At 40.7% G+C, this 16,028-nt stretch overlaps 1 protein-coding gene across 21 annotated transcripts in view; it reads right to left on the bottom strand.

Annotated features, from left to right (window-relative positions):
• Positions 1 to 16,028, bottom strand: part of dmd (dystrophin) — a 419,464-nt gene that overhangs the window by 53,761 nt on the left and 349,675 nt on the right. For 12 of the 21 annotated variants that reach the window (XM_044188364.1, XM_044188362.1, XM_044188354.1 and 9 more), the window contains one exon: positions 12,056 to 12,091. The exons of 8 other annotated variants lie outside the window; for them this stretch is intronic. In XM_044188364.1, coding sequence (XP_044044299.1) covers positions 12,056 to 12,091 — 36 coding nt within the window. Of the gene's footprint in view, positions 1 to 8,188; positions 8,429 to 12,055; positions 12,092 to 16,028 lie in introns of those variants that run through there. One more of the 21 variants, XM_044188373.1, reaches the window with a different exon arrangement.

Here is a 16,028-nt window from a genome sequence, read left to right as displayed (position 1 = left end):
ACAGATTCACACCAAAATACCTGACGAACACACATTGTTCCATATATGTCTACAAAATACAGAACTGCAGTCCTACCACTTCCCACCAGATGTTCCATTGGGATTAATGAACAAAAGACAAAACACAACAGAACAATCATATATCATTGGTGGCCTGCAGGAATCAAGCATCTCTAGTGTTGACTCTTTTTATGCTCTTCGAAAGCTGACACTGTCTCCCTAGAAAATGTATCATGGCCCCAGGACAAGCCAAAGTGTTGATAATGCATCGTAAACTGTCAAAAGATAAAGTACTGCACACTGAGCGGCTCTGGCAGAGCAGTCAGGGATTCACTGCCTTGCTCGAGGGCGATCTGATTGAAGCTGACGAGGGAGGGGAAGCGCATTCAACATTCACATCCCCCCCACCCACGATTTCCCACCGCGAACAGAGATAGAAACCAGTAGAGACAATAACGGTTTAAACTAAGGATCTCATTGGGATGAAACAGCTAAAGAACTGCGGCCAAAAACAGTACACACAATAAACTGGCAATAAATAAAGGTCAAAGAAGTGTTGACTGGATTTTGGCAATACTGTAAATATACATGTTCTTGTTATGAGTGTCTATTGTAGGAGTGTAAGGCAAAGTGACTATCTGTTTATTTCACAAAAATACCTGGATTCAGATTTATACCTGAGGTACCACAGGAAGTTAGTCATTGTCTTGACTGCTTCATTTTCTGTGTTCAATTGTTTTCTACTGCCATTTATACGCAGGTTAGCTGCTCACAAAATATACAAATAACATTTTAATCATGTGCCTAAATTCATCATATAATGAAGCAGGATTTGAACCTCACTTTCAAAAATAGAAAAAAGTCTAAACTGAATTTAAATAAAAGCTGTATAACTGTTAAAGGTTTGGGTGGAAAAAGAAATAGGTTTTAACAGTGGGAAAATATGAGTCAGAATTGCATTGGGCCATATTGCATGATTTTTCTTTAAAAACACTGAGGATGAGGAAATAACGGGAGGAGACCCAGAGTAATGTATAGTTGGTCTGAAGTGTCTATGATAAAAATGAGCATGCTATAGACAAAAATAGCTCACAATAGCTCAGTGGGCTATATTGCACAATTTTAAATTAGAGTCTACATACTGGCGTTTCTGTGAGGCTGTACTTAGGCACAGCAGTGCTTTGTGCTAAATGTTAACATCAGGCAGATGCATCATGAACGTATAATAAGAACTGGATACAGCGCTGCTGCTCAGCCTTGCTTCCAATTTTTTCCAGTGGCCACTGGAATTGCAACGAAAAATTCCCCTGCAGCCCAAAAAGAATTTTCCCCATAGGCCACCATTATAAAAGAGACTCCTGTAAAACTGTTGACAGGACACCTCAAACTGCAAACAAGGTCAATTATGACTCTTTCTGTTATGAGTTTTTGATCTATGGGGGTTTTATATTTGTAAAACTGTCCTTAAACCGAGAAAACCGATTTAAAAATCTGTGACGTCACTATAATGTAAAGTCTATGGGCCATGCGGGAACTCACGGGTGGGGCCAGCGGGAGAAACACTACTGTGCATATTTAGTGGGACGCATACTCCGTTAGGAAACCCGGAAGCTATAAAACATTTTTGGCGTGTGCACCAGGCGAGCAATTCTCATTGGAATGAATAGGCACCATCTTTGGGTCTGGTATCCAGATCTAATAATACATAAATGAGATACATCGACTCGGAGGGGGTGTCGACTTTGGTATTTTAATTTGTCATGTGCATGTGGTTCATGCTTTTTCCTATCTAGAGATGTGCTTTGTTTTTATAAAACACAACGTTATTGCTGATGTTTTTTCGTAATTATACTTTGAGTACAATTTTTGAAATAGCCTCCACCTAGTACAGTTACAGTACACTGCAGCCCACCAGCCCTCAACTCCTATATCAGCCTACATGAGTGTCATGTTTTACCTGTAAGACTCACGTTATATTGCCTTTGTTCATCATCTGTGATGTGAAAACATCACATTTATACACAGTCAAAGAAATACAAAGTGTGCGTACTGGTTAGAGTTCAGTTATAAAATCCTGCACCGGGGAGATCTTTGATTGGCTGCTGACAACTCAGTCGGGTGAATCACCACATTTGACGGTGGTACAGGAGGTACCACTGTCTGGTTCAAAAGTAGTTTAACTGAGAGCGTCGGAGCAGTGAAAAGAAACGAGTCAGGCTACTCTGCGTCACCCTGCCCTTTTCCGTTCCCATCACAGCTCTGTGTACACTGACGCAGCTAAAATAAAGTGCAGTGATTCGACTGGTAAAATGCAAGTTGACTCGGAGATGTCTTGACTGATGATTCAAATTATCGCCGTTTAGGGGGAAGCCCTACAACATGCTCACAATGACAATGCTAACATGCTGCTGTAAAGCAGGTATAATGTTCACCATCTTAGTTTAGCGTGTTAGCATGCTAACACTGCTAATTAGCAGTAAACATAAAGTACAGCTGAGGGTGATGGGAATGTCATTAGTTTTGCAGGTATTTGATCATAAACCAAGGTATTGGACAAATTAAAATTTGGACCCGATGATGGCGCTAGAGGAAAGATCAGGAAAGTTATTACAATTCATCCTGTGGGGAATATGAATGTCTGAACCAAATGTCATGGCAATCCATCCAATAATTATTGAGACATTACACTAAAAGCTAAAAAACAAGCTCATGTTGGCACTAATAAGTCTGAATATGATCAGATTATTTCTCAAGGCCTCTTTTCCCCCCAAGAAATATAGAACATTTCTCTGTGCAACATAACAGTCGTCTGAGAGAACTGCAGTCATTTTTGACAGCGATAACACACACACGTGCCGACACAATAACACACCCACCCACACACGTGTGAACACACAATGCTACATATTGCAGTTAACAGGCAGCTGAATAGCTTATTGCGGCAGTGACAGATAGGCGTTTTAAATAATGGATCTGCACAGAGACACGAGTGTCACTTCTCGCTGCAGTCAATTATGGCTCTTGGATGAATGATTAAAGGTGGTTTATGGTCTATGGCGATGTCTTCCTCTGCCTATCATTGAGAGTGAGCCCCGACAGAATGTTTCCTGCACACCAGGCATCTGAATGAGCTCAGACAATGGCCTTCAGGGATGTAATGTGAACAAGAGAAAAAGCAGGCTAAAAAGCATGAAAGCCATATTCATCAGCTGGATATGAGAGGAAGCTGTTTGTGAAAGACAACCTAAAAGTACCGACAAAACCTGAGGGATCACACAGAGCTAAAAGATAACTAATTATTCTCCTTGTGATAATTTATCATAACAATGAGTTACTATTTTAGAAACATGATAACTTAGTTGCACTTAATGCACTTAGTTGCATCTTAATTTAACATTATGAGATTTTTTTAAAAGGATAATTCAGGTGTTGTTCTATATTTTTGTTATTATAAACAAATCCCATGAAAAGACCATCATCCAGCTGGAAGAGACGGACCAACAGTGTGTTAGTCTGTCTCTCAATACTTTCAGACTTCCGTACCCTGTCTGTGGCTCTTAGCCCCAAGCCCATTGGTTCCTACTGAAGATATAAATCTTTAAGAGTGCCTTACTAATATATAGTTTCATTTTTAACCCAACCCCCGCCCCAGTAATTTCCTAAAACAACTGGTCACTGTGGATTTTAACAAACATTACTCAAACAGGAGGATAGTGCATTTGTTGGGGACTATTTTCAGCTGTAGACGAATCCACATTTGGTGCTCTAGTGAGTATTTCTGGCAGCATGTGGGACTGAGTCAAAACAAACCACAGTGTGTGTGTTCATGGTAATGGAACATGTCACCCAGTGCAACAGTATGGCTCACTGATGTGTTTTTAATAGTTTTTGGACAACAATGGAGCTCTATGGCACTGAGGAATAAGATATATCCGGCTTTGGATACACACATACAATACTTAGTTAGTAGGATACATTCATTGTTGGTTTGGCTTTGCACATGGGATTTATTGACAAGAAAAATACAGAATATCACCGCCATTTTAATAACTTAGTACCACAATTAAAATACTCATTACATTATTACAAATTAGATTGTCATAAAAATGTCTACAGCTGAAACAATTAGTTGATCAATCAATTTGTCAATGAACAGAAAATGTATCTGCAACTATTCTGATAATCAATCATTTAAGCCATTTCCTTGGTACAGCTTCTCAGTTGTGAGGATTTGCTGCTCTTCTTTATCTTATGTGATAATAAATTGAATCAGTGCTGCAACTAATGATTTTTTTGCGATTAATGTGTTGATTATTTTCTCAATTAATCGATTAATCATTTGGTCTATATAATGTCTTAAAACTGTGCCTTCCTCTCCCCCACCCTCTACCCCCAAAACCTCTCTCTCTCTCTCAAAACCTAACATGGGAGCGGCAGATGGCCGCCCACCATTGAGTCTTGTTCTGTCCAAGGTTTCTGCCTCTTAAAGGAAGTTTTTCCTTGCCACTGTCGCCAAATGCTTGCTCATGGTGGGATTTGTTGGGTCTCTGTAAATAACATTGTAAAGCGTATGGTCTAGATCTCCTCTATTGGAAAAGTGCAATGAGATAACTTCTGTTATGAATTGGCGCTGTATAAATAAAACTGAATTGAAAACGGCCATCACAATTTCACAGAGTTCAAGGGGACGTCTTCAAATGGTTTGTTTTTGCCAACAGTCCAAGGCCCAAAACTATATTCATGAAACAGAGAAAAGCTGAACAATTTTCTTACGTGAGAAACTGAAACCACATAATTATTGGAACTTTTGCATTATAAATGAATGATAGATTAATTGAAGATTAATTGAATTTTAAAATCCGTGCTGATGAAAGTCCCCGTCCAGGTCAAAACTGTGTTTTGCTGTGCAGAGTTTGTTTTCACATTCATCTGTTGGAGGAGGAAACTGTCTCTTTCATAGCTTAAATCTCAATTTAACACCTAGGACACGTTCAATCTGAAAGCGGTGTGCACCGTTTGGCTACGGTTTACGGGTTGAGCGACACATTTCCTCGAAACAGTGTGAAACGAAACAAGCTTAAAGGTACGTTTTCTCTCATTTGGTGGGTGTGTCAGAGGTGTTACCCAATCAGCAGCGATGTGTACAGGCCTATAGACCACGCCCCACAGTTTCCACATACCCCTTAACTTGATTGGGATGTTCTCTGCTCTTCTGGACGGCAAGGGCAGTGACTGTAACAGGGTATTATGAGGGTATTATGTAGTATTAAACACATATTTAAACTGATTTCATCCGGCTCCGAAAATTATTAGAAAAGAACGCAAAGAATGGCCTTCTCAGCTGCCATAGTTGCAATGCTTGCGTAACACAACAGGATGTTCAACGCATCACCATTTCCGTTTAAATAAATGTTTTGCTATGTTATGTCGGGGCTGAACACGCTCCAGGATATAACAGCAGTATTTATGGCATCACAACTAGTTTGGAGCCAATTACGGCCCAGTATGTAATGAACACAAGTGTCGATGTGGAAATTTGAAGCATCCAGGTCACAGACAGAGTGAGCTTTTCAGTGAATTAGGAAACATTTTATGTCCAGCAGTTAAACTTTAGAAACATTGGCTGAGTTCTATCTGCTGTATGAACTGAAGGCGTACCAGTGAAAATTATGGCTTTGTCACTTATCACACACGTGTCATTTATACATTATCAGCTGCGTGCACGGAAAGGAGGGGGCCTGCCCACCATAAACCTTTTGTAATCTGAAAAACATACAGTCCTCATACTGCAGGGGTTCAACTTTCAACAAAGAGATGATTTAACCCAAATGGAACACATTCATTCCTCACACATTTTACTTTGTGACCTTTGGCAAATGTTTTGTTTTCACAGCCTCTGCTTGCTGTAATAATCAATGTGAAATTGCATGAACGGAGGGAGAAAAAATATTTTGATGCCAGAGGTTGAAACCACTGGTAAATATAAGTGATTATAGATAACACTTGGAACAACTGTTCGCTTGTGGAACAGCTCATTGGCTATGTTATCAACCCTTTTTGAACTAGTGAAATCTGTCATCGGCATCACTACAATCAGATGGTACTGAATGTCTGTGTGCAGGCTGAGTGCAGGTTATCTACCCAGCCTGACTGAAGACTAAATGCGGGTATGCTTCATTACGTTTAGCTCTCTACACACAAGAAATCATTTTTCATCATTTTAAAACACAACCTGAGGCCTTCAGAGGCGAAGAAAATCACTTTGAAAAAGAGTAGAATCATACTAATAACTGATTACTAGTCTGCACAGAAGCCACTTTCATACATGAAATATGGGATGAAATTTTTCTGCGGTGGATCTGACAGCTCGCCGAGAAAGTCTGGAAGAAGAGAAAACAGAAGCAGCTCTTCTCTTGCTCTGTAGTGCCGGACATTCATATTTTACATTTTGGGCTTTGAGCTGCAGGATTTAGGTGAGTTAATTATCCCCTGAGGATTTAGGAAGATAGTTATTAAGTATCATCTTAAAACTTTTCTGACAGCTGCTGGTCAAAACTTCTTTCTCAATTTGAAGACATTTCAACCAAGTGAAAACATTTATGCCAGAGTCATTTGTTCCCACATGCTGATACAGAAATATCACAATGTCTTCTTGGTGCAATTATACAGAGCCAGTATAATTTTTTGTAAGTAATTCAAACACCTGAAGACCTGCAGCTTGAATCTGGGAAAGTTTCTTCCACCACTGTCTCCAAATGCAGAGATTCTCCCCTAAAAACCACAGATTAGGCTGAAATAGGCTTGTGGTTGATAATCATCTACACCAAATACAAAGGCAGCACACACAAGACATAACAAGCATGCCTGAGCATGTCAGCACCACTATCCAGCAACTAGAGTTGATTCTGTGTGTGTGTGTGTGTGTGTGTGTGTGTGTGTTAAGGCTTTTTATCCATCAGCTGTATTTAATCAGTGCACACACACACACACACACACCTGCAATCACATTGGTGCCAAAAATCTGCACCAGCCAGCCTACATCCTCTGCTCTCATTTCAGCAACTCCTGAAGTGCACACACACACATATGCATAGATATCCATGTAGTGTCAGTGCAGGACATCCACTTTACTGCTACCGACTGATGAGCTTATGATCTGGACCGCGGATGAACAGGACACACAAGAAGAACCTAAAAACTCGCTGTCTGCGCTGAAAAATGAGGCCTGGCGTTATTTCCCAGCCGAAAATAGACCAACGCAGCACATCTAAATCGCCGTGCAAACCTCCGCACACACACACACGCCGTGGAAAAACGCACTGATCCAGACACGGGCTGCTTTGCTGGCACGGAGATGGTTGTGTTTGCACCTCAGTGTGCGCGTTTGTGAAGGAATGCAACACAGTGACACATTGCTGCTTTGCTCGGTAGGGCTCTTTTCTCTTGCAAAAGCTCAGCCAACGCACCACACACACGCATAAATTAACACAATTCCTCGTCGGGCCAAATTCAAACACATACGGGCAAATAAACGCAGGCAACACACGCAGTCTGTTCTTCTTACTCCAACACTACAGCAACTAGCCAGCGGAACAGTAACGTTACATAGAAAGGATTTAGAATTAGGAAATGCACGGTTCAACTATCCGGAGGGGACGGCGGGTTGAAGAGTCTGACTGGCCGCACACCTCGCCTGGTTCCCCGGCAACAACCACGACCAACAGCCACTGTGACGGAAGGGTCTGGTTGGGTTTAATGGCTACCAAATAAAACCGTTTGCCTGTCTTTTCATGGAAAAATTAACGTCTCCGTTTTCCCATTCATGCGCTATGGGCTCTATTCTTTAAATGCAAAAATATGTTTTAAACTTATGGCTGTATGCTTCAAAATTGGCCACAAAATGTATTTGAACATGCTAGGTGACATCAATTCGATATTAATTTTGAATTGTAGATATGGGTTAACAGCACGCAAGAAGAGAGAACATCTATTTCCCCATGTCCAAAATCGTAATTTTTAAACATTCACAAGCCTATTTTCTGGACGTACAGGTGAAATAATGCCCCAGCTCAACGCCTCTCTGCTTGCGATGAAAACCCACAGTCAATGTGTTTACTGCATTACGACCAGCACAATTACCATCACCATTCTTTATCACCCCATAAACGGTCCCCAGCCCAGCACTCACTTCCGAAGCTGCTCCCGCATCGCCGGCCGATCAGAGCGCTCCGCGTCCGGTAGAAATGAACCGATTCCCGGGCAGAACCGTGGAAATATCCCGACCCCCTCCGCGGTCTGACCAACTGTCCTCTACCACAGGAGAGAGGCGTCCGAGATTACCGTTGTGTGTATATGTGTGTCGGTGTGTGTTCCTCTGCAAGCGGCAGCGGTGGGTTGCAGAGGCTGACTGGCTCGCGAGACACGAGAGTCAAATCCTGCCGGAATACAACAAAGACCACTTCCACTTATTGCTTCAAAATAAAAGCTTCAGTGAGAAAGATGCTGTGCTTTTTTTTGGACAAACTAGGCCTACAAGTGAACATGAGAAAAACCTATTCACAGAGATATTGGTCCCACCTAGATTTAGGTGGATGGAAAAATGCATGTGACTAAATTCAACATCATCTCAGCAGTGCTCTATAAAATCATCTTGGTACAATTTTAGGGAATAATTAAGTCACAAACATATTCACCTAACTGCTTATAATCTGTCTCTTTGCGGGACCCTTGCTAGTGATTTAAGTGTCCGACAGAAGGTGAGCTAGCTCCCTACCCAGTCCCAGGGCATTGCCAGCTTGTTCCTGTGCTGTTCTTGTTTAGTTAGCTCACTAGCTGAATTTGCCTTTAGCCGTTTAGCCTAGCTAACAGATTTTTAGCCTCACGAACAAAACCACTATTTACACACCTGTTTAGCTTGCTAACATCTCGCAAGTTTAGCACGCTAACTTGCTAAGTGGATTGACCCCAGAGACAAAGAATACCTTGAATGCCTATAAAGATACTTGCTTCCTTTTGCAGTCAATCAGAAAAAAAAAAAAAATGGAAGAACAATAGACCCTTTTCAGGGTAGACATTTTGCCGTGTCATAGCAGGAAAAGAACAGGCGTAATTATTAACAAAGACTGCATTCCTTTTAGCTGGTGGCTTTTAACAGGTAGCCTAACCTTCGCTGCATGTCAACACCCCCTCTCTCCCCCTGTGTTAACTGTCTCTCTACACTTTCATACTATGAAATAAAAACTGAAATGCGACAAAATGTAAAAAAACAAAAACAAAACCTAAACAATGTTTTGCAAGATGCTTTTACTTGAAATGTTCGTTTTACAGCATGCATTCCATATAGCCATAAGCAAGATACCATGTGGAGTCTGAACTGCCATGAATATAACAACACGTCTTTCATAAAGCAGGTAATTGAAATATTTTTTTGCCAGTGTGTCAAAGTTAATTTTAGGCATAAATTGTTATCAAGGCTGGATTACCAACCCTGCCAGGTGGGCAACTGCCCCAGTGGCCCAGACCCTAAAGGGGCCCCAAAAGTCTCAGGTTCACTTAGTGTGACACTAAATTGCAATATAAACTAAAATCAAAATAACAAGAGCTTTAGGGGTCATTCGAGGGCCCCAGGTCATTTTTGTCCCAGGGTACCCAAGTGGGTTAATCTTGCCTTGGCTGTTGATGGCTAAATAACTGGACATAGCTAAAAAGTTTAATGGTCACATAAAATATTTTAAGAAAAAAATGAAGCAATACTGAACCACCCGAGCTAGCTGACGCCTTTATTTTGAAATTAAACTCAGCACATTTTCGGTCTGGTACCGTCTGCTTCTAGGACGCTTGATGCAGCTCAACTAGACCAGGCGGAGCTCAGGCTCCCTGCCTCTGCCTCCCTTCCCCCCATCCCGCTGTTTCTGAAAGCAAAGGAGCCTCGACACCATCCGTGGAGGTTTTTCACCTCCCTGACGAGAGAGAGAGAGAGAGAAAGAGAGAGGGAGGCTCTTTGCTTTTCAAGACACACAGATTCCCACATCCAAGGCCATGGAGAGAGAGAGAGAGAGAAAGGAAGCAAAAGAGGAAGAAACAAAAAGGGAAGAGAGGCGGAGAAGGATAGAGAAAAAGGCGCTTTTTGCTTTTACAAGGCACACAGGAGAGAAGAGAGGAGAGACAGGAAGAGAGAAAAGGGAGGAAGAGGAGGGTCTCTTTGCTTTGGGAATCAGTGTTCAAGGCTTGAGAAATGTAGGCTATATTTGCTCCAGCAAAGAGAGAAGAACAGCCTGTAATTTATAAACAAGTCTTAACTGTTATTTTATCCCACCACAACAGTATACCTGAGTGTGTGTAGGTGTGTGTGTAGCAGAGAGACAATGAGAGACTGAGATGGAGGAAGAGGACAGAGAGGGATGGATTCAACACATCAAACAATTCCTGATTACTGATCTTAAGCTCTCGGACATTGTTTTGCAGCTGACTATGTTTGTGATTTAAACTGAGGACTCCACCTGTGGGGGAGCTTGCTTGCAGTGAAGCAAATAAAACACACCCACATAGGACGAGGGGTGGGGAGAGGGGTGAGGGTGGAGGGTGACAAGGTGGATGTTGCAGGTTTGAGGAAATCATCTCCAGAAGCAGACAAGTGATTGTGCACGAGAAGCAGTTGTTCGGCCATATGTTGTCGCACTGTGCCCTGAATGTGTATGAGAGTGTGTTTGTATGCATGAGATGCAGTGTGGGTGTGTTGTTAAGTGTGTGTAGAGGCTATAGCCTGAGTGGGTGTATTGTATGTTTGCACAGTGGCTGCTGCAGTCTGTGAAATCTACAATGTGTACACTATATAGACAAAAGTGTGCAGACACTGGACCCAGTTAACTTTGCATACTTTTGGGGCTTTTTTGGTTTGGGCCCCTTAGTTCCAATGAAGCATACAGTGATATTTTAGACAATGGTATGGTCCCAACTTTGTGGCAACAGTTTGGGGATGATTGATTTTCCCTTTTTTCTTCTTGGAAGAAATTGACTGGCCTGCACAGAGCCCTGACCTCAACGTCATTTCAACACCTCTGGGATGAACTGGAACACTGACCAGGCCTTATCACGTCAACATCAGAGGCCAAACTCATTAATGCTCTTGTAGCTGAAAGGCAGTGGTGGAAGTATTCAGATCTTCTACTTAAAGGGCTACTCCAGTGATTTAGTATTGCACTTCCATAAAGCCTGGGGACTCGTAAGAAACAGATTTAAAAAAGAATGGTCAAAAATGAAGCAGCAGGCTGAGATATCCTGACTTTTAGTCCCTAGTATGGGTCAAGCGCGAAAAACACAGGATCCAGAGCTACAGACAACAATATACCACTGTTTTCACAGGCTAAGCAGGACTCCTCATGACTAGTAAACTGACCTTTACAGTCTGTGTAATATTGGTGGAGTACCTAAGTATTACACACTAAATGTACTAAAGGAATCAAAAGTAAAAATACTTGTTATGGAGGCAGAATGGCCTTTGCCAATGTAGTTACATTTTTACATAGGCTACGATTGTATTATTATTACTGATCCATTTACATGTAAGCAGCATTTTACAGTAATGTTGTGGCTGGTCGAGGTGGAGCTAATTTTAACTACTAGTTGGGTGGATTTATAAGAGCAATACATCATATTTTTGAAATGTAGTGGAGTAGAATTATAAAACAGCACAAAATTAAACTACTCAAGTACAGTACAAGTACCTCAAAATTGTACTTGAGTACAGTACTTGAGTAAATGAAGAATAGTCATTGGCTGTCATTGCACCATATTAATGCTCATAGTTTTGAAATGACATGTCCAACAACCACATATGACTGTAATGTTTAGGTGTCCACATACCTTTGGCCATATAATGTATCTTTATGTGTTAATATGCAAGTGTATGATACAAATCCAGTGTATGTATGTTTTCTATATATATATGTATTATGTGTGTGTGTGTGTGTGTGTGTGCATGCAGCGTACAGTGAAGGATGTTTGTGTGTGTGCAGACAGGTGTGTGTGAGTGTGTGTGTGGTCATCTGGCACTCACAGGGTCTCGGTCATCTGGTCAGGTCCAGCTTTCTCTCTGCATGTGGAGAGGAGAATCTGTCACTTCTCTTTCCCTCCTTACTTCCTCCTCTTTCTTTCTCAGTTGAATGTGTTTCTCTCACTTGCAGTTAATTCCACGTCAAACGAAGAGTTACGTAAAAACCTCCTACGGGTTACTTAAAAACTCTTGAGATCAACCAAGCACGTAGTGCCAGTTACATGCAATCTCTCTCACTCAGTCATTAAGTGTTAACTCAAACACACCAAACTGCTAGTTGCTGATTACCAAGCCGGTGCAATCTACTGTATAAGCTCTCTGACTGTAGAAGAAGCAGGATGTGAGGTTGACCAAGCACACTGTGGGGTTATTTTGACCAATGAGTTAGGAATGTGAGGTGGAGAGCTAAGCCTATGTAATTTTTGCTGTACAGCAACCATTGTGGCTACAGTAACAATGTAACATTTACAGGATAAAGGCCCAGTCACATCAAAAAGTGTAAGAATGATCAACATTCATCCGTGCGTATTCGCGAAGTACATGGTGCTAGAGGCTTGGTGACGTAGCCAACGGCTAACATACTAGCAAGCTGGGAATTGAATTGAGTAAGGGTGCGTTTTATTGCTAATGATTTAAACGTCATTTGTAAGAGGAGGGAAGTGTTATTTCTTCTTTCAAAAGTTACAGTACATGGTCTAGCTTTACTTATTTTCTCTACATTGTATGACACTGTGTATCTGTTTGCTCCAACACTTATATGCTATATGGTGCTTACACTTTGATTTATCCACTAAAATTTAAAATTAAGTTCTGTGGGTCTGAACAAGGCTTAGCCAAGCAACATAAGTTTGTAAAGTCGGAGCCACTGCCAGGTCTGGCAGGGTTGAAGAGGTTAAAGCCCCTCTAGATTTATCATAGCATTTCTCTAAACTATTTTAATTAAATTTAAATTACAGCTAAAAAAAACGGACAAACATAAAATATCCATAAAATGTATCCAACTGTGGAGGATAATTTCTAGCCAAATGATTGCACGTGGGTCCAAAAAACATTTCCCTAATGATCTCTCATGTTCAACTCAATTCACCAACAGTTAGATGACTGTTTGTGCACCTTGCAGCGCTGAGGCAGAAGTTGTAAAACTGTGCTTACTACTGTGCTAACACACCCCATCTCCAAAACTTCTGCTATCTGCTGATGAGTAGTAAACAGTCTCCCAGCATTCACCAGAGCACTGCAGCGTGACCAGGGGACGCAACTGCTCGACAAGCATGTTTCCAGACATAATGAAGTAAATAATGTTGAAATGTTTTTAACCTACCGTGCAGTCTTTTGGCAACGACGGACTGCAAGACTTACAAAACATCTGGGTTAGCTGGCTGTTTGAAGAAATATTGCTGTATACGTTTTAATACATTTTTTGAGTTAACATGATCATGTTAATGTGAGCAGTTGGGCAAAAAGGCAGAGGCTGAACTAAGGAGACTAATTTTCAACTAAGCCATGTGAGTAACTTAGCATCATAGTTTCAACTGAGTTGCAGCAATACAGTATATTAAGTGTGAAAATGACTTCAGCTCCTTGCATTGTGCTGATCATATTAAAGGATTCAATGATTTAAAACTTTAACACCTATCACATAAAAACCAAGGGGACCAGGAGGACCAAGGTTCAAACTGTCAAAGTGTCTGCAATTCTGAAGTCCAGCTACCAACCAGTGGAAAAACAAGCTTATTTGTTCAGGAGGCAAATGATAAAATACAACAACCACAAATGTTTTCCTGTTGGTCTGACCCAGGATCATTTAAATGTAAAGCTGCCCCTCTTACATGTGAAGATTCACTCACTTCTGGGTCTCAAAGAAAAACTGTCCCAGCTTTAAACATCTGTTTGGATCCTCTTTGGTTCTCTAACATTATATGGGGCTGAATGTATGGATGGCTAGATGGATGACTGTATGGGTGGATGGATGGACCAACAGATGAGTAAAATGTCAACGAATAAAGGATTAAATGTACTAAAGCAGGTAAAATAAGTATTGAACACGTCACCATTTTTCTCCGTAAATATATTTCTAAAGGTGCTATTGAAATGAATTTTTCACCAGATGTTGGTAACAACTCATGAAATCCACACATGTAAAGAAATCAAATCATAGATGTCCATAAATTAAGTTATGTGTTATAATGTTAAATGACACAGGGAAAAAGTATTGAACACATGAAGAAAGGGAGGTGCAAAAAGGCCTGGAAAGCCAAGACAATCAGTAATTAGAAAGCAATCCTGCCCCTTGTCAGTGCAAATAATATCAGCTGGTTCAGTCCCAACTGATGGCCTATAAAAAGGTGTCTCATTACCAAGGTGTCACAAGAAACATCTCATGATGGGTAAAAGCAAAGAGCTCTCGTGAGACCTTCGCAACCTTTTTGTTGCAAAACATATTAATGGCATTGGTTACAGAAGGATTTCAAAACTTCTGAATGTTCCAGTGAGCACTGTGGGGGCCATAATCCGGAAGTGGAAAGAACATCATTTCACCATAAACCAGCCACGACCAGGTGCTCCTCGCAAGATTTGCGATGTTGCTGCACAACATTTGGACAAGCCTGTGACATACTGGGAGATTACAGTCTGGTCAGATGAGACCAAAATTGAATTCTTTGGATGCCATAATACACACCATGTTTGGAGGAGAAATGGCACTGCTCATCACACCCAAAACACCTTTCCAACAGTGAAGTTTGGAGGTGGAAACATCATGGTGTGGGGCTGCTTTTCAGCATACGGTACTGGCAAACGTCATATCATTGAAGGAAGGATGAATGGAAAAATGTACAGACATTCTTGATTTTAAAAAAATCTGCTTTTTAGAAATATATTTAGTGAGAAGAATGGTGACGTGTTCAATACTTATTTTACCTGCTGTATGTATATGAAAGGACAAACAGATTAATTATTCAAAGCAAGACAGACAGACACAAAGACTAAATTGATGAATATTAGACACCATTAGATACTAAGAGATAGCAGGCAAGCCAACAGTTAAGGGCTAAACAACACATTTAGCAGACATGTGCCACACTGTCAATCCAGCTCAAAGTATTAAAAGTCAGGATGGAACAACATTTTGGCTGCATCTCACATCTTTAATGTGACCCTGCTGAAACAGGATGTTGGGACAGAACATCATTCAAGCTAATGGGATATCACTTCAGTAATGCTTTCACTGGTTTGAATTTCTATGTATGCCAACTGCTACATGAGTTAAGAAATAAAGATTACTATCACACTATTTCCAGCAAGTATTGGGATTTTTAAAGAAAAATATACAATCATTTTAAGGTGTTTCTGTTTGTGTATATATTACGGAATGCAAAATACGCCTAAAGGTGAAAAGAAATGTTAATTTCATTCAGTTATGTCGATCTAACTCTGACTTTAAACCCATATAAAATTTACAGACAGACTAACAAGTTTACTCAATTGCTCATACAGGCTACTCTGGAAATCTGTTAGCGAACCTTGAGAATGCACACGCAGTGAGGTGCAGGCCAGTGTGAGCTTCAGTGAGAGGCCATCAAAATTTAAAACGTGTCACCCAACTTTTCTTCAGTAAACTTTATTCACCAAACGTTTTCAGCTATTTTGCCCTCATCAGGGTGGTGGTGTCATGTGACTTATAGATCACCATAGATACTAAGTATACAAAACAACATAACTATCATCTTTTTACAAAATACAATATTTAGAGAGAGAGATATAAATGACCAGATATACAGAACATATAACATTACAACCAACTTTTCAACATGTTCTTTAGCAAGTGAAATCTTTAATTTTACCCAGTCAGTGGGTGACAAGGTTGAATCTCTTTTATACCAATTCAATTTTATTTATAGCGCCATTTCATAACACAGGTTATCCTATATCACATGTAGTACTTTTATGTTTCACTGTTCTTTGTTGGAGATCTTTT

Source organism: Siniperca chuatsi, linkage group LG24, assembly GCF_020085105.1.
Source record: "Siniperca chuatsi isolate FFG_IHB_CAS linkage group LG24, ASM2008510v1, whole genome shotgun sequence".
Classification (NCBI taxonomy): Eukaryota; Metazoa; Chordata; class Actinopteri; order Centrarchiformes; family Sinipercidae; genus Siniperca; species Siniperca chuatsi.
The sequence above is the reverse complement of the archived record's forward strand: the minus strand, read 5'-3'. Positions and strand labels throughout refer to the sequence as shown.